The sequence below is a fragment of the Gymnoscopelus braueri genome, assembly GCF_963280865.1.
Source record: "Gymnoscopelus braueri genome assembly, contig: SCAFFOLD_177, whole genome shotgun sequence".
Taxonomy (NCBI): domain Eukaryota; kingdom Metazoa; phylum Chordata; class Actinopteri; order Myctophiformes; family Myctophidae; genus Gymnoscopelus; species Gymnoscopelus braueri.
In genome coordinates this window covers 1-22,849 of record NW_027660778.1, presented here as the reverse complement: position 1 = coordinate 22,849, position 22,849 = coordinate 1, and the positions used below count along the sequence as shown (strand labels likewise).

Sequence of the window (22,849 nt, the reverse complement as noted above, 5' to 3'; positions counted from 1 at the left end):
GGAGGAATATTACAGTCGATGTAATGTTCTTCCTGGTGTCAGAGTCTACAAATGGTACTGTGAGGAAAATAAGATAATCTGCGATGGTGGATGGTTCTGCGGCACCACTCCGAACAATGACTGTGAGCAGTTCCTATGTGAGTGTGATAGGAAAGCTACAGAGTGCTTTGGCAAGAACGAATGGCATCAGGAGCATCGCTATATGAACCAGAAGTATTGTGAACCCTGAGACCGGAGACCTCACTCTCTCACGCTAGAGAGCAACGTGGGGGCGGAACTCTCCTACATATTGCCTAAGGAGAGCACCGACAGGTTTGAGTTGCTGTTTGCTGAGCTGGAGGTGAACAGGGAGAAGTTGGGCATCGCCAGCTATGAAGCTTCTGTAACCACCATGGAGGAAGTATTCCTCAGAATGGGGAAACTGGTGGATTCCAGTTTGGACATCCAGGCCCATGACCCACCTTTTTCCCACACATTTTGCTAGCCTAGGATGGCTCAGGGTAGAAGACAGGGTTAACCCTTGCATTGTGTTAGAAAACTACATCCACTTGTGGTGTTAGCGGGTACAATTTGACCCGTGATTTAAATCAGCCCAAAATACAGAAAAAATACAATTATTTTCATTTTTTTCCCTCCCACCTCATAGCTGACTTGTAATGCATTCATATCCATGTAAACACATTTTAAAATATTATTTTGGGTTAGGGCTAGGGTTTCATCTTTCAATATATCTCGTTTTCTATTATAAAAATTTAAAAATTCATTCATAAAATTTCCTATAATGAAGGCAATGGATAATGATGTTATCTAGCTATAATATAATAATTAAGAATAATGATTAGAACACACTTCCAAAAAAATGATAATAATAATTAAAAAAAATATATATATTATTAAAAATAGTGACACTAGTGGTGTTAGGGTCATTTTTGACCCGTATACCAAGAAGGTAAAAAAATCATTTATTTTTCATAAACTCAAACTTTATTCTACTCCTGATAGCAATTGCTAATTGAGGACATGTCTCTCTCACTCTCAAACATGTAAACATTGAATATTGACAATTTTATTATAGAGACCATCAGAATTAATTAGAATGATGATAAATAATTGTGTTGCGTTAAAATGGCTATTTCTGAGGATATCATGAAGCCTTGTTCCAATAGAGAAATGTAAAGGGTACTTTTTACCTATTTAAACTTGGAAACGGGTCAAAAATGACCCTAACACAATGGAAGGGTTAAACAACTAAAAATGGGATTGGTCTTCAAAATAGTCAATGCAAATTTGCCCTCAATACCCGCCGCATATTTGACTAAATACCTCCAAAAAGTTAGCGACACCCACAGCCACAATACTAGAGGGAGCGTAAACAGCGATCTGGTACCACCCACCCATAAAACAAATACTACAGCACTGCCACCCAGGTGTGGAATAGCCTGACCTCATCCCTCAAAAATATAGATCGCTGGCTTCCTTTAAAACAGCCCTGAAAATTCACCTTTCAGGAGGCCAAAGGGGGAGGTAGTACCACTTCTCCCTTAGACAGACGAGCCCCCCATCCCCCCTCCTTTGACGCGTGCCTGTGAGTCTGTCTGGCAAGGCCGTGGTCATCACGACACACAACATGGAGGAATGTGAATCCCTGTGCACCAGGCTGGCTGTTATGGTCAACGGTCAGCAGAGGTGTCTGGGCAGTCCCCTCAAGAGCAAGTTTGGCAGCGGCTACACCATTACATTACAGTCATTTAGCAGACGCTTTTATCCGAAGCGACTTACAATAAGACCCTGTAATATACCCTGTTTACAGGTGTGAAAGAGCGGGTGATTAATTTATTTTATTTTATTTTTAAGCTCCCAACCTTTTCATGAAAAAAGGGTAAGCAATAGAGAAAGAAACACAGGAAACAAGTGATAATATATAATGAGAACAGACTACAGCCCCTTATATTAAACTAGAGGTTAGGGTGGCTACGCGGCCCTCACACTTACGTCGCACTGCCGATCCGACCAATATGTCTGGGTCATAGTGTTGGGGGCTTTGTCAGAGTACACGTCTGTCTATGTCTCTTCTTGTGCCCATATATGGAGATGTCTGTTTCTTTTTTTTTTTCCTTCAATTTTAATTGAATTGTTTTTACATCGATAACTGAATACATTTTGCGTGAATATTTGCTTGTAGGCCATTTGAATGTTTTGTTTAATTTAGTTAATGTTGGACAGCATTATGTGCAATGACGGTTCGTGTCTCCAACAAACAAAATGCCATACCATGTCAACAACAAGATTCCTATTGAAATAGCTGCGGAATAGCACTCTCTGCACTGTATGGGCATAAAAGGGAGACAGAAACAGACATCTCTGTATGGCATACAGTATATGGAGATCTCTGTATCTGTCAGTCCATGTCCATTTTATGGCCATATATGGAGATCCATGATGTCATCAGTATATGCCCATATATGGGCATGCTGATATGCATATGCCCATATAAGGAGAGCTCTGTATCTGTCAGGCCATGTCCCCTTTATGCCCACATATGGAGATTCCTGATGTCATCAGTATATGCCCGTATATGGGCATGCCCCCTTTGCTGCCCATATATGAGGAATTTTAACCCATTCAATCTGGAAACGCATCTCATAGCTATGTACAAGCTCAGAGCAAAGATTTGAGTTACAAATGTTCCCTTTAAAAATATATATATTCAAAGATTTGCACACATTTTCACGATAAAAAAAGAATAGCAGATCTACAAGCTCATATCGCTAGTGGCTCCAGGGGTAATATACAGACTCACACACAGACAGTATACAGACATCTCATCCTCCACAGAGTTACGCTGTAAATACGAGTACTTGATCTCATACCATATATGGCATCATTATGTCTCTGTCCAATTAGAGCACGGCTGTGATGCACCGACCAGAGAGTTTGGGGTATAAATAAACGTGTCGACGCCACACAATCCTTGTACTGGAAACGGTTTTCAGTTGAAGAGAGAGATGCTCGTTGTCATGATCTGTAAGAAAGGCTTTGCATTGGTAACTATGTTTAAGTCTGTCCTTCTCTGTACACTGCTTATGGCCAGCTCGCTGCTTGTGGCCAGCAGTTGGTCAGCCCTGATCACAGAGGAAGAGGATGTCTTGCTGCTGAGGAAAAGTAACTTCGATGAGGTGTTGAAAGCTCACCCCTACATTCTGGTGGACTTCTATGCCCCATGGTGCGGCCACTGCAAAGAACTGGCCCCGGAGTATGCCAAGGCGGCCCGCATGCTGAAGGCAGAGGGTTCAAATGTCCGCCTCGGTAAGGTAGACGCCACAGAAGAGACAGAGCTGGCCCAGGAGTTTGAAGTCCAGAAATACCCGACCATCGTGTTCTTCAAGGGGGGAGAAAAGGAGTCGCACAAGGAGTACTCTGATGGCAGGCAGGCTTATGACATTGTCAAGTGGCTTAAGAATCGCGCAGGCCCAGCTGTTGCCACCCTGGCCGATGTCATGCAGGCAGAGTCTATGATCGCAAACGAGGTGGCAGTCATTGGCTTCTTCAAGGATTCTGAATCCAAGGACGCTAAAGCCTTCATTAAAGCAGCAGAAACCGTAGATGATATTCCATTTGGGATGACCTCTGATGATGCAGTGTACTCAAAGTTTGAGGTGTCCAAGGACTGCGTGCTCCTCTTCAAGAAGTTTGATGAAGGTCGTAACACCTTTGAAGGTGAGCTTACCGAAGCCAACCTCCTAGCCTTTATTAAGGCCAACCAGCTGCCTCTGGTCACTGAGTTCTCAGTCCAGACTGTCACTAAGACCTTCGGTGAAGAATTCAAGTCCCATATCTTTATGTTCATGTCCAAGGCTGCTACTGACTTTGGGGACAAAATGGACCAATTCAAAAAGGCAGCAGAAGGCTTCAAGGGCAAGATCATGTTCGTCTTCATGGACACTGACGTGAATGACAACAAGAACAACATGCAGACCTTTGGTGTGAAGGAGGGACAATGCCCTGCCATCCGTCTCATCACCCTGGAAGATGAGATGACAGAGTACAGACCAGAGAACGAGGCCATCACCGCTGACAACATCATCGAATTCTGCACACTCTTCACCGAGGGAAAACTCAAGCCCCACCTCACGAGCGATTACATCCCCGAAGACTGTGACAAAAACCCTCCTGAAGTGTTCAACACGACCCGACGCGATGAACGGAGCTCTACCCAGTTTATCAACATGATCAATACGTGTTGTCCAGCGTGCCATAATGCCTACTGGTATGACCAGTATGGTTGTTATTGTGGGATAAATGTCTTCAAGAAAGGGAAGCCAATATGCCCTCTCGATGCCTGCTGCCAGGCCCATGATCAGTGTTGGGAGGAATATTACAGTCGATGTAATGTTCTTCCTGGTGTCAGAGTCTACAAATGGTACTGTGAGGAAAATAAGATAATCTGCGATGGTGGATGGTTCTGCGGCACCACTCCGAACAATGACTGTGAGCAGTTCCTATGTGAGTGTGATAGGAAAGCTACAGAGTGCTTTGGCAAGAACGAATGGCATCAGGAGCATCGCTATATGAACCAGAAGTATTGTGAACCCTGAGACCGGAGACCTCACTCTCTCACGCTAGAGAGCAACGTGGGGGCGGAACTCTCCTACATATTGCCTAAGGAGAGCACCGACAGGTTTGAGTTGCTGTTTGCTGAGCTGGAGGTGAACAGGGAGAAGTTGGGCATCGCCAGCTATGAAGCTTCTGTAACCACCATGGAGGAAGTATTCCTCAGAATGGGGAAACTGGTGGATTCCAGTTTGGACATCCAGGCCCATGACCCACCTTTTTCCCACACATTTTGCTAGCCTAGGATGGCTCAGGGTAGAAGACAGGGTTAACCCTTGCATTGTGTTAGAAAACTACATCCACTTGTGGTGTTAGCGGGTACAATTTGACCCGTGATTTAAATCAGCCCAAAATACAGAAAAAATACAATTATTTTCATTTTTTTCCCTCCCACCTCATAGCTGACTTGTAATGCATTCATATCCATGTAAACACATTTTAAAATATTATTTTGGGTTAGGGCTAGGGTTTCATCTTTCAATATATCTCGTTTTCTATTATAAAAATGTAAAAATTCACTCATAAAATTTCCTATAATGAAGGCAATGGATAATGATGTTATCTAGCTATAATAGAATAATTAAGAATAATGATTTAGAACACACTTCCAAAAAAATGATAATAATAATTAAAAAAAATATATATATTATTAAAAATAGTGACACTAGTGGTGTTAGGGTCATTTTTGACCCGTATACCAAGAAGGTAAAAAATCATTTATTTTTCATAAACTCAAACTTTATTCTACTCCTGATAGCAATTGCTAATTGAGGACATGTCTCTCTCACTCTCAAACATGTAAACATTGAATATTGACAATTTTATTATAGAGACCATCAGAATTAATTAGAATGATGATAAATAATTTTGTTGCGTTAAAATGGCTATTTCTGAGGATATCATGAAGCCTTGTTCCAATAGAGAAATGTAAAGGGTACTTTTTACCTATTTAAACTTGGAAACGGGTCAAAAATGACCCTAACACAATGGAAGGGTTAAACAACTAAAAATGGGATTGGTCTTCAAAATAGTCAATGCAAATTTGCCCTCAATACCCGCCGCATATTTGACTAAATACCTCCAAAAAGTTAGCGACACCCACAGCCACAATACTAGAGGGAGCGTAAACAGCGATCTGGTACCACCCACCCATAAAACAAATACTACAGCACTGCCACCCAGGTGTGGAATAGCCTGACCTCATCCCTCAAAAATATAGATCGCTGGCTTCCTTTAAAACAGCCCTGAAAATTCACCTTTCAGGAGGCCAAAGGGGGAGGTAGTACCACTTCTCCCTTAGACAGACGAGCCCCCCATCCCCCCTCCTTTGACGCGTGCCTGTGAGTCTGTCTGGCAAGGCCGTGGTCATCACGACACACAACATGGAGGAATGTGAATCCCTGTGCACCAGGCTGGCTGTTATGGTCAACGGTCAGCAGAGGTGTCTGGGCAGTCCCCTCAAGAGCAAGTTTGGCAGCGGCTACACCATTACATTACAGTCATTTAGCAGACGCTTTTATCCAAAGCGACTTACAATAAGACCCTGTAATATACCCTGTTTACAGGTGTGAAAGAGCGGGTGATTAATTTATTTTATTTTATTTTTAAGCTCCCAACCTTTTCATGAAAAAAGGGTAAGCAATAGAGAAAGAAACACAGGAAACAAGTGATAATATATAATGAGAACAGACTACAGCCCCTTATATTAAACTAGAGGTTAGGGTGGCTACGCGGCCCTCACACTTACGTCGCACTGCCGATCCGACCAATATGTCTGGGTCATAGTGTTGGGGGCTTTGTCAGAGTACACGTCTGTCTATGTCTCTTCTTGTGCCCATATATGGAGATGTCTGTTTCTTTTTTTTTTTTCTTCAATTTTAATTGAATTGTTTTTACATCGATAACTGAATACATTTTGCGTGAATATTTGCTTGTAGGCCATTTGAATGTTTTGTTTAATTTAGTTAATGTTGGACAGCATTATGTGCAATGACGGTTCGTGTCTCCAACAAACAAAATGCCATACCATGTCAACAACAAAATTCCTATTGAAATAGCTGCGGAATAGCACTCTCTGCACTGTATGGGCATAAAAGGGAGACAGAAACAGACATCTCTGTATGGCATACAGTATATGGAGATCTCTGTATCTGTCAGTCCATGTCCATTTTATGGCCATATATGGAGATCCATGATGTCATCAGTATATGCCCATATATGGGCATGCTGATATGCATATGCCCATATAAGGAGAGCTCTGTATCTGTCAGGCCATGTCCCCTTTATGCCCACATATGGAGATTCCTGATGTCATCAGTATATGCCCGTATATGGGCATGCCCCCTTTGCTGCCCATATATGAGGAATTTTAACCCATTCAATCTGGAAACGCATCTCATAGCTATGTACAAGCTCAGAGCAAAGATTTGAGTTACAAATGTTCCCTTTAAAAATATATATATTCAAAGATTTGCACACATTTTCACGATAAAAAAAGAATAGCAGATCTACAAGCTCATATCGCTAGTGGCTCCAGGGGTAATATACAGACTCACACACAGACAGTATACAGACATCTCATCCTCCACAGAGTTACGCTGTAAATACGAGTACTTGATCTCATACCATATATGGCATCATTATGTCTCTGTCCAATTAGAGCACGGCTGTGATGCACCGACCAGAGAGTTTGGGGTATAAATAAACGTGTCGACGCCACACAATCCTTGTACTGGAAACGGTTTTCAGTTGAAGAGAGAGATGCTCGTTGTCATGATCTGTAAGAAAGGCTTTGCATTGGTAACTATGTTTAAGTCTGTCCTTCTCTGTACACTGCTTATGGCCAGCTCGCTGCTTGTGGCCAGCAGTTGGTCAGCCCTGATCACAGAGGAAGAGGATGTCTTGCTGCTGAGGAAAAGTAACTTCGATGAGGTGTTGAAAGCTCACCCCTACATTCTGGTGGACTTCTATGCCCCATGGTGCGGCCACTGCAAAGAACTGGCCCCGGAGTATGCCAAGGCGGCCCGCATGCTGAAGGCAGAGGGTTCAAATGTCCGCCTCGGTAAGGTAGACGCCACAGAAGAGACAGAGCTGGCCCAGGAGTTTGAAGTCCAGAAATACCCGACCATCGTGTTCTTCAAGGGGGGAGAAAAGGAGTCGCACAAGGAGTACTCTGATGGCAGGCAGGCTTATGACATTGTCAAGTGGCTTAAGAATCGCGCAGGCCCAGCTGTTGCCACCCTGGCCGATGTCATGCAGGCAGAGTCTATGATCGCAAACGAGGTGGCAGTCATTGGCTTCTTCAAGGATTCTGAATCCAAGGACGCTAAAGCCTTCATTAAAGCAGCAGAAACCGTAGATGATATTCCATTTGGGATGACCTCTGATGATGCAGTGTACTCAAAGTTTGAGGTGTCCAAGGACTGCGTGCTCCTCTTCAAGAAGTTTGATGAAGGTCGTAACACCTTTGAAGGTGAGCTTACCGAAGCCAACCTCCTAGCCTTTATTAAGGCCAACCAGCTGCCTCTGGTCACTGAGTTCTCAGTCCAGACTGTCACTAAGACCTTCGGTGAAGAATTCAAGTCCCATATCTTTATGTTCATGTCCAAGGCTGCTACTGACTTTGGGGACAAAATGGACCAATTCAAAAAGGCAGCAGAAGGCTTCAAGGGCAAGATCATGTTCGTCTTCATGGACACTGACGTGAATGACAACAAGAACAACATGCAGACCTTTGGTGTGAAGGAGGGACAATGCCCTGCCATCCGTCTCATCACCCTGGAAGATGAGATGACAGAGTACAGACCAGAGAACGAGGCCATCACCGCTGACAACATCATCGAATTCTGCACACTCTTCACCGAGGGAAAACTCAAGCCCCACCTCACGAGCGATTACATCCCCGAAGACTGTGACAAAAACCCTCCTGAAGTGTTCAACACGACCCGACGCGATGAACGGAGCTCTACCCAGTTTATCAACATGATCAATACGTGTTGTCCAGCGTGCCATAATGCCTACTGGTATGACCAGTATGGTTGTTATTGTGGGATAAATGTCTTCAAGAAAGGGAAGCCAATATGCCCTCTCGATGCCTGCTGCCAGGCCCATGATCAGTGTTGGGAGGAATATTACAGTCGATGTAATGTTCTTCCTGGTGTCAGAGTCTACAAATGGTACTGTGAGGAAAATAAGATAATCTGCGATGGTGGATGGTTCTGCGGCACCACTCCGAACAATGACTGTGAGCAGTTCCTATGTGAGTGTGATAGGAAAGCTACAGAGTGCTTTGGCAAGAACGAATGGCATCAGGAGCATCGCTATATGAACCAGAAGTATTGTGAACCCTGAGACCGGAGACCTCACTCTCTCACGCTAGAGAGCAACGTGGGGGCGGAACTCTCCTACATATTGCCTAAGGAGAGCACCGACAGGTTTGAGTTGCTGTTTGCTGAGCTGGAGGTGAACAGGGAGAAGTTGGGCATCGCCAGCTATGAAGCTTCTGTAACCACCATGGAGGAAGTATTCCTCAGAATGGGGAAACTGGTGGATTCCAGTTTGGACATCCAGGCCCATGACCCACCTTTTTCCCACACATTTTGCTAGCCTAGGATGGCTCAGGGTAGAAGACAGGGTTAACCCTTGCATTGTGTTAGAAAACTACATCCACTTGTGGTGTTAGCGGGTACAATTTGACCCGTGATTTAAATCAGCCCAAAATACAGAAAAAATACAATTATTTTCATTTTTTTCCCTCCCACCTCATAGCTGACTTGTAATGCATTCATATCCATGTAAACACATTTTAAAATATTATTTTGGGTTAGGGCTAGGGTTTCATCTTTCAATATATCTCGTTTTCTATTATAAAAATGTAAAAATTCACTCATAAAATGTCCTATAATGAAGGCAATGGATAATGATGTTATCTAGCTATAATAGAATAATTAAGAATAATGATTTAGAACACACTTCCAAAAAAATGATAATAATAATTAAAAAAAATATATATATTATTAAAAATAGTGACACTAGTGGTGTTAGGGTCATTTTTGACCCGTATACCAAGAAGGTAAAAAATCATTTATTTTTCATAAACTCAAACTTTATTCTACTCCTGATAGCAATTGCTAATTGAGGACATGTCTCTCTCACTCTCAAACATGTAAACATTGAATATTGACAATTTTATTATAGAGACCATCAGAATTAATTAGAATGATGATAAATAATTTTGTTGCGTTAAAATGGCTATTTCTGAGGATATCATGAAGCCTTGTTCCAATAGAGAAATGTAAAGGGTACTTTTTACCTATTTAAACTTGGAAACGGGTCAAAAATGACCCTAACACAATGGAAGGGTTAAACAACTAAAAATGGGATTAGTCTTCAAAATAGTCAATGCAAATTTGCCCTCAATACCCGCCGCATATTTGACTAAATACCTCCAAAAAGTTAGCGACACCCACAGCCACAATACTAGAGGGAGCGTAAACAGCGATCTGGTACCACCCACCCATAAAACAAATACTACAGCACTGCCACCCAGGTGTGGAATAGCCTGACCTCATCCCTCAAAAATATAGATCGCTGGCTTCCTTTAAAACAGCCCTGAAAATTCACCTTTCAGGAGGCCAAAGGGGGAGGTAGTACCACTTCTCCCTTAGACAGACGAGCCCCCCATCCCCCCTCCTTTGACGCGTGCCTGTGAGTCTGTCTGGCAAGGCCGTGGTCATCACGACACACAACATGGAGGAATGTGAATCCCTGTGCACCAGGCTGGCTGTTATGGTCAACGGTCAGCAGAGGTGTCTGGGCAGTCCCCTCAAGAGCAAGTTTGGCAGCGGCTACACCATTACATTACAGTCATTTAGCAGACGCTTTTATCCAAAGCGACTTACAATAAGACCCTGTAATATACCCTGTTTACAGGTGTGAAAGAGCGGGTGATTAATTTATTTTATTTTATTTTTAAGCTCCCAACCTTTTCATGAAAAAAGGGTAAGCAATAGAGAAAGAAACACAGGAAACAAGTGATAATATATAATGAGAACAGACTACAGCCCCTTATATTAAACTAGAGGTTAGGGTGGCTACGCGGCCCTCACACTTACGTCGCACTGCCGATCCGACCAATATGTCTGGGTCATAGTGTTGGGGGCTTTGTCAGAGTACACGTCTGTCTATGTCTCTTCTTGTGCCCATATATGGAGATGTCTGTTTCTTTTTTTTTTTTCTTCAATTTTAATTGAATTGTTTTTACATCGATAACTGAATACATTTTGCGTGAATATTTGCTTGTAGGCCATTTGAATGTTTTGTTTAATTTAGTTAATGTTGGACAGCATTATGTGCAATGACGGTTCGTGTCTCCAACAAACAAAATGCCATACCATGTCAACAACAAAATTCCTATTGAAATAGCTGCGGAATAGCACTCTCTGCACTGTATGGGCATAAAAGGGAGACAGAAACAGACATCTCTGTATGGCATACAGTATATGGAGATCTCTGTATCTGTCAGTCCATGTCCATTTTATGGCCATATATGGAGATCCATGATGTCATCAGTATATGCCCATATATGGGCATGCTGATATGCATATGCCCATATAAGGAGAGCTCTGTATCTGTCAGGCCATGTCCCCTTTATGCCCACATATGGAGATTCCTGATGTCATCAGTATATGCCCGTATATGGGCATGCCCCCTTTGCTGCCCATATATGAGGAATTTTAACCCATTCAATCTGGAAACGCATCTCATAGCTATGTACAAGCTCAGAGCAAAGATTTGAGTTACAAATGTTCCCTTTAAAAATATATATATTCAAAGATTTGCACACATTTTCACGATAAAAAAAGAATAGCAGATCTACAAGCTCATATCGCTAGTGGCTCCAGGGGTAATATACAGACTCACACACAGACAGTATACAGACATCTCATCCTCCACAGAGTTACGCTGTAAATACGAGTACTTGATCTCATACCATATATGGCATCATTATGTCTCTGTCCAATTAGAGCACGGCTGTGATGCACCGACCAGAGAGTTTGGGGTATAAATAAACGTGTCGACGCCACACAATCCTTGTACTGGAAACGGTTTTCAGTTGAAGAGAGAGATGCTCGTTGTCATGATCTGTAAGAAAGGCTTTGCATTGGTAACTATGTTTAAGTCTGTCCTTCTCTGTACACTGCTTATGGCCAGCTCGCTGCTTGTGGCCAGCAGTTGGTCAGCCCTGATCACAGAGGAAGAGGATGTCTTGCTGCTGAGGAAAAGTAACTTCGATGAGGTGTTGAAAGCTCACCCCTACATTCTGGTGGACTTCTATGCCCCATGGTGCGGCCACTGCAAAGAACTGGCCCCGGAGTATGCCAAGGCGGCCCGCATGCTGAAGGCAGAGGGTTCAAATGTCCGCCTCGGTAAGGTAGACGCCACAGAAGAGACAGAGCTGGCCCAGGAGTTTGAAGTCCAGAAATACCCGACCATCGTGTTCTTCAAGGGGGGAGAAAAGGAGTCGCACAAGGAGTACTCTGATGGCAGGCAGGCTTATGACATTGTCAAGTGGCTTAAGAATCGCGCAGGCCCAGCTGTTGCCACCCTGGCCGATGTCATGCAGGCAGAGTCTATGATCGCAAACGAGGTGGCAGTCATTGGCTTCTTCAAGGATTCTGAATCCAAGGACGCTAAAGCCTTCATTAAAGCAGCAGAAACCGTAGATGATATTCCATTTGGGATGACCTCTGATGATGCAGTGTACTCAAAGTTTGAGGTGTCCAAGGACTGCGTGCTCCTCTTCAAGAAGTTTGATGAAGGTCGTAACACCTTTGAAGGTGAGCTTACCGAAGCCAACCTCCTAGCCTTTATTAAGGCCAACCAGCTGCCTCTGGTCACTGAGTTCTCAGTCCAGACTGTCACTAAGACCTTCGGTGAAGAATTCAAGTCCCATATCTTTATGTTCATGTCCAAGGCTGCTACTGACTTTGGGGACAAAATGGACCAATTCAAAAAGGCAGCAGAAGGCTTCAAGGGCAAGATCATGTTCGTCTTCATGGACACTGACGTGAATGACAACAAGAACAACATGCAGACCTTTGGTGTGAAGGAGGGACAATGCCCTGCCATCCGTCTCATCACCCTGGAAGATGAGATGACAGAGTACAGACCAGAGAACGAGGCCATCACCGCTGACAACATCATCGAATTCTGCACACTCTTCACCGAGGGAAAACTCAAGCCCCACCTCACGAGCGATTACATCCCCGAAGACTGTGACAAAAACCCTCCTGAAGTGTTCAACACGACCCGACGCGATGAACGGAGCTCTACCCAGTTTATCAACATGATCAATACGTGTTGTCCAGCGTGCCATAATGCCTACTGGTATGACCAGTATGGTTGTTATTGTGGGATAAATGTCTTCAAGAAAGGGAAGCCAATATGCCCTCTCGATGCCTGCTGCCAGGCCCATGATCAGTGTTGGGAGGAATATTACAGTCGATGTAATGTTCTTCCTGGTGTCAGAGTCTACAAATGGTACTGTGAGGAAAATAAGATAATCTGCGATGGTGGATGGTTCTGCGGCACCACTCCGAACAATGACTGTGAGCAGTTCCTATGTGAGTGTGATAGGAAAGCTACAGAGTGCTTTGGCAAGAACGAATGGCATCAGGAGCATCGCTATATGAACCAGAAGTATTGTGAACCCTGAGACCGGAGACCTCACTCTCTCACGCTAGAGAGCAACGTGGGGGCGGAACTCTCCTACATATTGCCTAAGGAGAGCACCGACAGGTTTGAGTTGCTGTTTGCTGAGCTGGAGGTGAACAGGGAGAAGTTGGGCATCGCCAGCTATGAAGCTTCTGTAACCACCATGGAGGAAGTATTCCTCAGAATGGGGAAACTGGTGGATTCCAGTTTGGACATCCAGGCCCATGACCCACCTTTTTCCCACACATTTTGCTAGCCTAGGATGGCTCAGGGTAGAAGACAGGGTTAACCCTTGCATTGTGTTAGAAAACTACATCCACTTGTGGTGTTAGCGGGTACAATTTGACCCGTGATTTAAATCAGCCCAAAATACAGAAAAAATACAATTATTTTCATTTTTTTCCCTCCCACCTCATAGCTGACTTGTAATGCATTCATATCCATGTAAACACATTTTAAAATATTATTTTGGGTTAGGGCTAGGGTTTCATCTTTCAATATATCTCGTTTTCTATTATAAAAATGTAAAAATTCACTCATAAAATTTCCTATAATGAAGGCAATGGATAATGATGTTATCTAGCTATAATAGAATAATTAAGAATAATGATTTAGAACACACTTCCAAAAAAATGATAATAATAATTAAAAAAAATATATATATTATTAAAAATAGTGACACTAGTGGTGTTAGGGTCATTTTTGACCCGTATACCAAGAAGGTAAAAAATCATTTATTTTTCATAAACTCAAACTTTATTCTACTCCTGATAGCAATTGTTAATTGAGGACATGTCTCTCTCACTCTCAAACATGTAAACATTGAATATTGACAATTTTATTATAGAGACCATCAGAATTAATTAGAATGATGATAAATAATTTTGTTGCGTTAAAATGGCTATTTCTGAGGATATCATGAAGCCTTGTTCCAATAGAGAAATGTAAAGGGTACTTTTTACCTATTTAAACTTGGAAACGGGTCAAAAATGACCCTAACACAATGGAAGGGTTAAACAACTAAAAATGGGATTGGTCTTCAAAATAGTCAATGCAAATTTGCCCTCAATACCCGCCGCATATTTGACTAAATACCTCCAAAAAGTTAGCGACACCCACAGCCACAATACTAGAGGGAGCGTAAACAGCGATCTGGTACCACCCACCCATAAAACAAATACTACAGCACTGCCACCCAGGTGTGGAATAGCCTGACCTCATCCCTCAAAAATATAGATCGCTGGCTTCCTTTAAAACAGCCCTGAAAATTCACCTTTCAGGAGGCCAAAGGGGGAGGTAGTACCACTTCTCCCTTAGACAGACGAGCCCCCCATCCCCCCTCCTTTGACGCGTGCCTGTGAGTCTGTCTGGCAAGGCCGTGGTCATCACGACACACAACATGGAGGAATGTGAATCCCTGTGCACCAGGCTGGCTGTTATGGTCAACGGTCAGCAGAGGTGTCTGGGCAGTCCCCTCAAGAGCAAGTTTGGCAGCGGCTACACCATTACATTACAGTCATTTAGCAGACGCTTTTATCCAAAGCGACTTACAATAAGACCCTGTAATATACCCTGTTTACAGGTGTGAAAGAGCGGGTGATTAATTTATTTTATTTTATTTTTAAGCTCCCAACCTTTTCATGAAAAAAGGGTAAGCAATAGAGAAAGAAACACAGGAAACAAGTGATAATATATAATGAGAACAGACTACAGCCCCTTATATTAAACTAGAGGTTAGGGTGGCTACGCGGCCCTCACACTTACGTCGCACTGCCGATCCGACCAATATGTCTGGGTCATAGTGTTGGGGGCTTTGTCAGAGTACACGTCTGTCTATGTCTCTTCTTGTGCCCATATATGGAGATGTCTGTTTCTTTTTTTTTTTTCTTCAATTTTAATTGAATTGTTTTTACATCGATAACTGAATACATTTTGCGTGAATATTTGCTTGTAGGCCATTTGAATGTTTTGTTTAATTTAGTTAATGTTGGACAGCATTATGTGCAATGACGGTTCGTGTCTCCAACAAACAAAATGCCATACCATGTCAACAACAAGATTCCTATTGAAATAGCTGCGGAATAGCACTCTCTGCACTGTATGGGCATAAAAGGGAGACAGAAACAGACATCTCTGTATGGCATACATTATATGGAGATCTCTGTATCTGTCAGTCCATGTCCATTTTATGGCCATATATGGAGATCCATGATGTCATCAGTATATGCCCATATATGGGCATGCTGATATGCATATGCCCATATAAGGAGAGCTCTGTATCTGTCAGGCCATGTCCCCTTTATGCCCACATATGGAGATTCCTGATGTCATCAGTATATGCCCGTATATGGGCATGCCCCCTTTGCTGCCCATATATGAGGAATTTTAACCCATTCAATCTGGAAACGCATCTCATAGCTATGTACAAGCTCAGAGCAAAGATTTGAGTTACAAATGTTCCCTTTAAAAATATATATATTCAAAGATTTGCACACATTTTCACGATAAAAAAAGAATAGCAGATCTACAAGCTCATATCGCTAGTGGCTCCAGGGGTAATATACAGACTCACACACAGACAGTATACAGACATCTCATCCTCCACAGAGTTACGCTGTAAATACGAGTACTTGATCTCATACCATATATGGCATCATTATGTCTCTGTCCAATTAGAGCACGGCTGTGATGCACCGACCAGAGAGTTTGGGGTATAAATAAACGTGTCGACGCCACACAATCCTTGTACTGGAAACGGTTTTCAGTTGAAGAGAGAGATGCTCGTTGTCATGATCTGTAAGAAAGGCTTTGCATTGGTAACTATGTTTAAGTCTGTCCTTCTCTGTACACTGCTTATGGCCAGCTCGCTGCTTGTGGCCAGCAGTTGGTCAGCCCTGATCACAGAGGAAGAGGATGTCTTGCTGCTGAGGAAAAGTAACTTCGATGAGGTGTTGAAAGCTCACCCCTACATTCTGGTGGACTTCTATGCCCCATGGTGCGGCCACTGCAAAGAACTGGCCCCGGAGTATGCCAAGGCGGCCCGCATGCTGAAGGCAGAGGGTTCAAATGTCCGCCTCGGTAAGGTAGACGCCACAGAAGAGACAGAGCTGGCCCAGGAGTTTGAAGTCCAGAAATACCCGACCATCGTGTTCTTCAAGGGGGGAGAAAAGGAGTCGCACAAGGAGTACTCTGATGGCAGGCAGGCTTATGACATTGTCAAGTGGCTTAAGAATCGCGCAGGCCCAGCTGTTGCCACCCTGGCCGATGTCATGCAGGCAGAGTCTATGATCGCAAACGAGGTGGCAGTCATTGGCTTCTTCAAGGATTCTGAATCCAAGGACGCTAAAGCCTTCATTAAAGCAGCAGAAACCGTAGATGATATTCCATTTGGGATGACCTCTGATGATGCAGTGTACTCAAAGTTTGAGGTGTCCAAGGACTGCGTGCTCCTCTTCAAGAAGTTTGATGAAGGTCGTAACACCTTTGAAGGTGAGCTTACCGAAGCCAACCTCCTAGCCTTTATTAAGGCCAACCAGCTGCCTCTGGTCACTGAGTTCTCAGTCCAGACTGTCACTAAGACCTTCGGTGAAGAATTCAAGTCCCATATCTTTATGTTCATGTCCAAGGCTGCTACTGACTTTGGGGACAAAATGGACCAATTCAAAAAGGCAGCAGAAGGCTTCAAGGGCAAGATCATGTTCGTCTTCATGGACACTGACGTGAATGACAACAAGAACAACATGCAGACCTTTGGTGTGAAGGAGGGACAATGCCCTGCCATCCGTCTCATCACCCTGGAAGATGAGATGACAGAGTACAGACCAGAGAACGAGGCCATCACCGCTGACAACATCATCGAATTCTGCACACTCTTCACCGAGGGAAAACTCAAGCCCCACCTCACGAGCGATTACATCCCCGAAGACTGTGACAAAAACCCTCCTGAAGTGTTCAACACGACCCGACGCGATGAACGGAGCTCTACCCAGTTTATCAACATGATCAATACGTGTTGTCCAGCGTGCCATAATGCCTACTGGTATGACCAGTATGGTTGTTATTGTGGGATAAATGTCTTAAAGAAAGGGAAGCCAATATGCCCTCTCGATGCCTGCTGCCAGGCCCATGATCAGTGTTGGGAGGAATATTACAGTCGATGTAATGTTCTTCCTGGTGTCAGAGTCTACAAATGGTACTGTGAGGAAAATAAGATAATCTGCGATGGTGGATGGTTCTGCGGCACCACTCCGAACAATGACTGTGAGCAGTTCCTATGTGAGTGTGATAGGAAAGCTACAGAGTGCTTTGGCAAGAACGAATGGCATCAGGAGCATCGCTATATGAACCAGAAGTATTGTGAACCCTGAGACCGGAGACCTCACTCTCTCACGCTAGAGAGCAACGTGGGGGCGGAACTCTCCTACATATTGCCTAAGGAGAGCACCGACAGGTTTGAGTTGCTGTTTGCTGAGCTGGAGGTGAACAGGGAGAAGTTGGGCATCGCCAGCTATGAAGCTTCTGTAACCACCATGGAGGAAGTATTCCTCAGAATGGGGAAACTGGTGGATTCCAGTTTGGACATCCAGGCCCATGACCCACCTTTTTCCCACACATTTTGCTAGCCTAGGATGGCTCAGGGTAGAAGACAGGGTTAACCCTTGCATTGTGTTAGAAAACTACATCCACTTGTGGTGTTAGCGGGTACAATTTGACCCGTGATTTAAATCAGCCCAAAATACAGAAAAAATACAATTATTTTCATTTTTTTCCCTCCCACCTCATAGCTGACTTGTAATGCATTCATATCCATGTAAACACATTTTAAAATATTATTTTGGGTTAGGGCTAGGGTTTCATCTTTCAATATATCTCGTTTTCTATTATAAAAATGTAAAAATTCACTCATAAAATTTCCTATAATGAAGGCAATGGATAATGATGTTATCTAGCTATAATAGAATAATTAAGAATAATGATTTAGAACACACTTCCAAAAAAATGATAATAATAATTAAAAAAATATATATATATTATTAAAAATAGTGACACTAGTGGTGTTAGGGTCATTTTTGACCCGTATACCAAGAAGGTAAAAAATCTTTTATTTTTCATAAACTCAAACTTTATTCTACTCCTGATAGCAATTGCTAATTGAGGACATGTCTCTCTCACTCTCAAACATGTAAACATTGAATATTGACAATTTTATTATAGAGACCATCAGAATTAATTAGAATGATGATAAATAATTTTGTTGCGTTAAAATGGCTATTTCTGAGGATATCATGAAGCCTTGTTCCAATAGAGAAATGTAAAGGGTACTTTTTACCTATTTAAACTTGGAAACGGGTCAAAAATGACCCTAACACAATGGAAGGGTTAAACAACTAAAAATGGGATTGGTCTTCAAAATAGTCAATGCAAATTTGCCCTCAATACCCGCCGCATATTTGACTAAATACCTCCAAAAAGTTAGCGACACCCACAGCCACAATACTAGAGGGAGCGTAAACAGCGATCTGGTACCACCCACCCATAAAACAAATACTACAGCACTGCCACCCAGGTGTGGAATAGCCTGACTCATCCCTCAAAAATATAGATCGCTGGCTTCCTTTAAAACAGCCCTGAAAATTCACCTTTCAGGAGGCCAAAGGGGGAGGTAGTACCACTTCTCCCTTAGACAGACGAGCCCCCCATCCCCCCTCCTTTGACGCGTGCCTGTGAGTCTGTCTGGCAAGGCCGTGGTCATCACGACACACAACATGGAGGAATGTGAATCCCTGTGCACCAGGCTGGCTGTTATGGTCAACGGTCAGCAGAGGTGTCTGGGCAGTCCCCTCAAGAGCAAGTTTGGCAGCGGCTACACCATTACATTACAGTCATTTAGCAGACGCTTTTATCCAAAGCGACTTACAATAAGACCCTGTAATATACCCTGTTTACAGGTGTGAAAGAGCGGGTGATTAATTTATTTTATTTTATTTTTAAGCTCCCAACCTTTTCATGAAAAAAGGGTAAGCAATAGAGAAAGAAACACAGGAAACAAGTGATAATATATAATGAGAACAGACTACAGCCCCTTATATTAAACTAGAGGTTAGGGTGGCTACGCGGCCCTCACACTTACGTCGCACTGCCGATCCGACCAATATGTCTGGGTCATAGTGTTGGGGGCTTTGTCAGAGTACACGTCTGTCTATGTCTCTTCTTGTGCCCATATATGGAGATGTCTGTTTCTTTTTTTTTTTTCTTCAATTTTAATTGAATTGTTTTTACATCGATAACTGAATAAATTTTGCGTGAATATTTGCTTGTAGGCCATTTGAATGTTTTGTTTAATTTAGTTAATGTTGGACAGCATTATGTGCAATGACGGTTCGTGTCTCCAACAAACAAAATGCCATACCATGTCAACAACAAAATTCCTATTGAAATAGCTGCGGAATAGCACTCTCTGCACTGTATGGGCATAAAAGGGAGACAGAAACAGACATCTCTGTATGGCATACAGTATATGGAGATCTCTGTATCTGTCAGTCCATGTCCATTTTATGGCCATATATGGAGATCCATGATGTCATCAGTATATGCCCATATATGGGCATGCTGATATGCATATGCCCATATAAGGAGAGCTCTGTATCTGTCAGGCCATGTCCCCTTTATGCCCACATATGGAGATTCCTGATGTCATCAGTATATGCCCGTATATGGGCATGCCCCCTTTGCTGCCCATATATGAGGAATTTTAACCCATTCAATCTGGAAACGCATCTCATAGCTATGTACAAGCTCAGAGCAAAGATTTGAGTTACAAATGTTCCCTTTAAAAATATATATATTCAAAGATTTGCACACATTTTCACGATAAAAAAAGAATAGCAGATCTACAAGCTCATATCGCTAGTGGCTCCAGGGGTAATATACAGACTCACACACAGACAGTATACAGACATCTCATCCTCCACAGAGTTACGCTGTAAATACGAGTACTTGATCTCATACCATATATGGCATCATTATGTCTCTGTCCAATTAGAGCACGGCTGTGATGCACCGACCAGAGAGTTTGGGGTATAAATAAACGTGTCGACGCCACACAATCCTTGTACTGGAAACGGTTTTCAGTTGAAGAGAGAGATGCTCGTTGTCATGATCTGTAAGAAAGGCTTTGCATTGGTAACTATGTTTAAGTCTGTCCTTCTCTGTACACTGCTTATGGCCAGCTCGCTGCTTGTGGCCAGCAGTTGGTCAGCCCTGATCACAGAGGAAGAGGATGTCTTGCTGCTGAGGAAAAGTAACTTCGATGAGGTGTTGAAAGCTCACCCCTACATTCTGGTGGACTTCTATGCCCCATGGTGCGGCCACTGCAAAGAACTGGCCCCGGAGTATGCCAAGGCGGCCCGCATGCTGAAGGCAGAGGGTTCAAATGTCCGCCTCGGTAAGGTAGACGCCACAGAAGAGACAGAGCTGGCCCAGGAGTTTGAAGTCCAGAAATACCCGACCATCGTGTTCTTCAAGGGGGGAGAAAAGGAGTCGCACAAGGAGTACTCTGATGGCAGGCAGGCTTATGACATTGTCAAGTGGCTTAAGAATCGCGCAGGCCCAGCTGTTGCCACCCTGGCCGATGTCATGCAGGCAGAGTCTATGATCGCAAACGAGGTGGCAGTCATTGGCTTCTTCAAGGATTCTGAATCCAAGGACGCTAAAGCCTTCATTAAAGCAGCAGAAACCGTAGATGATATTCCATTTGGGATGACCTCTGATGATGCAGTGTACTCAAAGTTTGAGGTGTCCAAGGACTGCGTGCTCCTCTTCAAGAAGTTTGATGAAGGTCGTAACACCTTTGAAGGTGAGCTTACCGAAGCCAACCTCCTAGCCTTTATTAAGGCCAACCAGCTGCCTCTGGTCACTGAGTTCTCAGTCCAGACTGTCACTAAGACCTTCGGTGAAGAATTCAAGTCCCATATCTTTATGTTCATGTCCAAGGCTGCTACTGACTTTGGGGACAAAATGGACCAATTCAAAAAGGCAGCAGAAGGCTTCAAGGGCAAGATCATGTTCGTCTTCATGGACACTGACGTGAATGACAACAAGAACAACATGCAGACCTTTGGTGTGAAGGAGGGACAATGCCCTGCCATCCGTCTCATCACCCTGGAAGATGAGATGACAGAGTACAGACCAGAGAACGAGGCCATCACCGCTGACAACATCATCGAATTCTGCACACTCTTCACCGAGGGAAAACTCAAGCCCCACCTCACGAGCGATTACATCCCCGAAGACTGTGACAAAAACCCTCCTGAAGTGTTCAACACGACCCGACGCGATGAACGGAGCTCTACCCAGTTTATCAACATGATCAATACGTGTTGTCCAGCGTGCCATAATGCCTACTGGTATGACCAGTATGGTTGTTATTGTGGGATAAATGTCTTAAAGAAAGGGAAGCCAATATGCCCTCTCGATGCCTGCTGCCAGGCCCATGATCAGTGTTGGGAGGAATATTACAGTCGATGTAATGTTCTTCCTGGTGTCAGAGTCTACAAATGGTACTGTGAGGAAAATAAGATAATCTGCGATGGTGGATGGTTCTGCGGCACCACTCCGAACAATGACTGTGAGCAGTTCCTATGTGAGTGTGATAGGAAAGCTACAGAGTGCTTTGGCAAGAACGAATGGCATCAGGAGCATCGCTATATGAACCAGAAGTATTGTGAACCCTGAGACCGGAGACCTCACTCTCTCACGCTAGAGAGCAACGTGGGGGCGGAACTCTCCTACATATTGCCTAAGGAGAGCACCGACAGGTTTGAGTTGCTGTTTGCTGAGCTGGAGGTGAACAGGGAGAAGTTGGGCATCGCCAGCTATGAAGCTTCTGTAACCACCATGGAGGAAGTATTCCTCAGAATGGGGAAACTGGTGGATTCCAGTTTGGACATCCAGGCCCATGACCCACCTTTTTCCCACACATTTTGCTAGCCTAGGATGGCTCAGGGTAGAAGACAGGGTTAACCCTTGCATTGTGTTAGAAAACTACATCCACTTGTGGTGTTAGCGGGTACAATTTGACCCGTGATTTAAATCAGCCCAAAATACAGAAAAAATACAATTATTTTCATTTTTTTCCCTCCCACCTCATAGCTGACTTGTAATGCATTCATATCCATGTAAACACATTTTAAAATATTATTTTGGGTTAGGGCTAGGGTTTCATCTTTCAATATATCTCGTTTTCTATTATAAAAATTTAAAAATTCACTCATAAAATTTCCTATAATGAAGGCAATGGATAATGATGTTATCTAGCTATAATAGAATAATTAAGAATAATGATTTAGAACACACTTCCAAAAAAATGATAATAATAATTAAAAAAATATATATATATTATTAAAAATAGTGACACTAGTGGTGTTAGGGTCATTTTTGACCCGTATACCAAGAAGGTAAAAAATCATTTATTTTTCATAAACTCAAACTTTATTCTACTCCTGATAGCAATTGCTAATTGAGG

At 43.3% G+C, this 22,849-nt stretch overlaps 1 protein-coding gene across 1 annotated transcript in view; it reads left to right on the top strand.

Moving 5' to 3' along the window:
* The window catches only part of LOC308081193 (uncharacterized protein), a gene marked incomplete at both ends in the record, with an annotated part of 136,468 nt that extends 114,767 nt beyond the window's left edge, over nt 1-21,701 (top strand). The window contains 5 exon segments of the mRNA XM_080457582.1: nt 3,092-4,237; nt 7,458-8,603; nt 11,824-12,969; nt 16,190-17,335; nt 20,556-21,701. Coding sequence (XP_080313708.1) covers nt 3,092-4,237; nt 7,458-8,603; nt 11,824-12,969; nt 16,190-17,335; nt 20,556-21,701 — 5,730 coding nt within the window.
* Between the last annotated feature and the right edge of the window lie 1,148 nt (nt 21,702-22,849).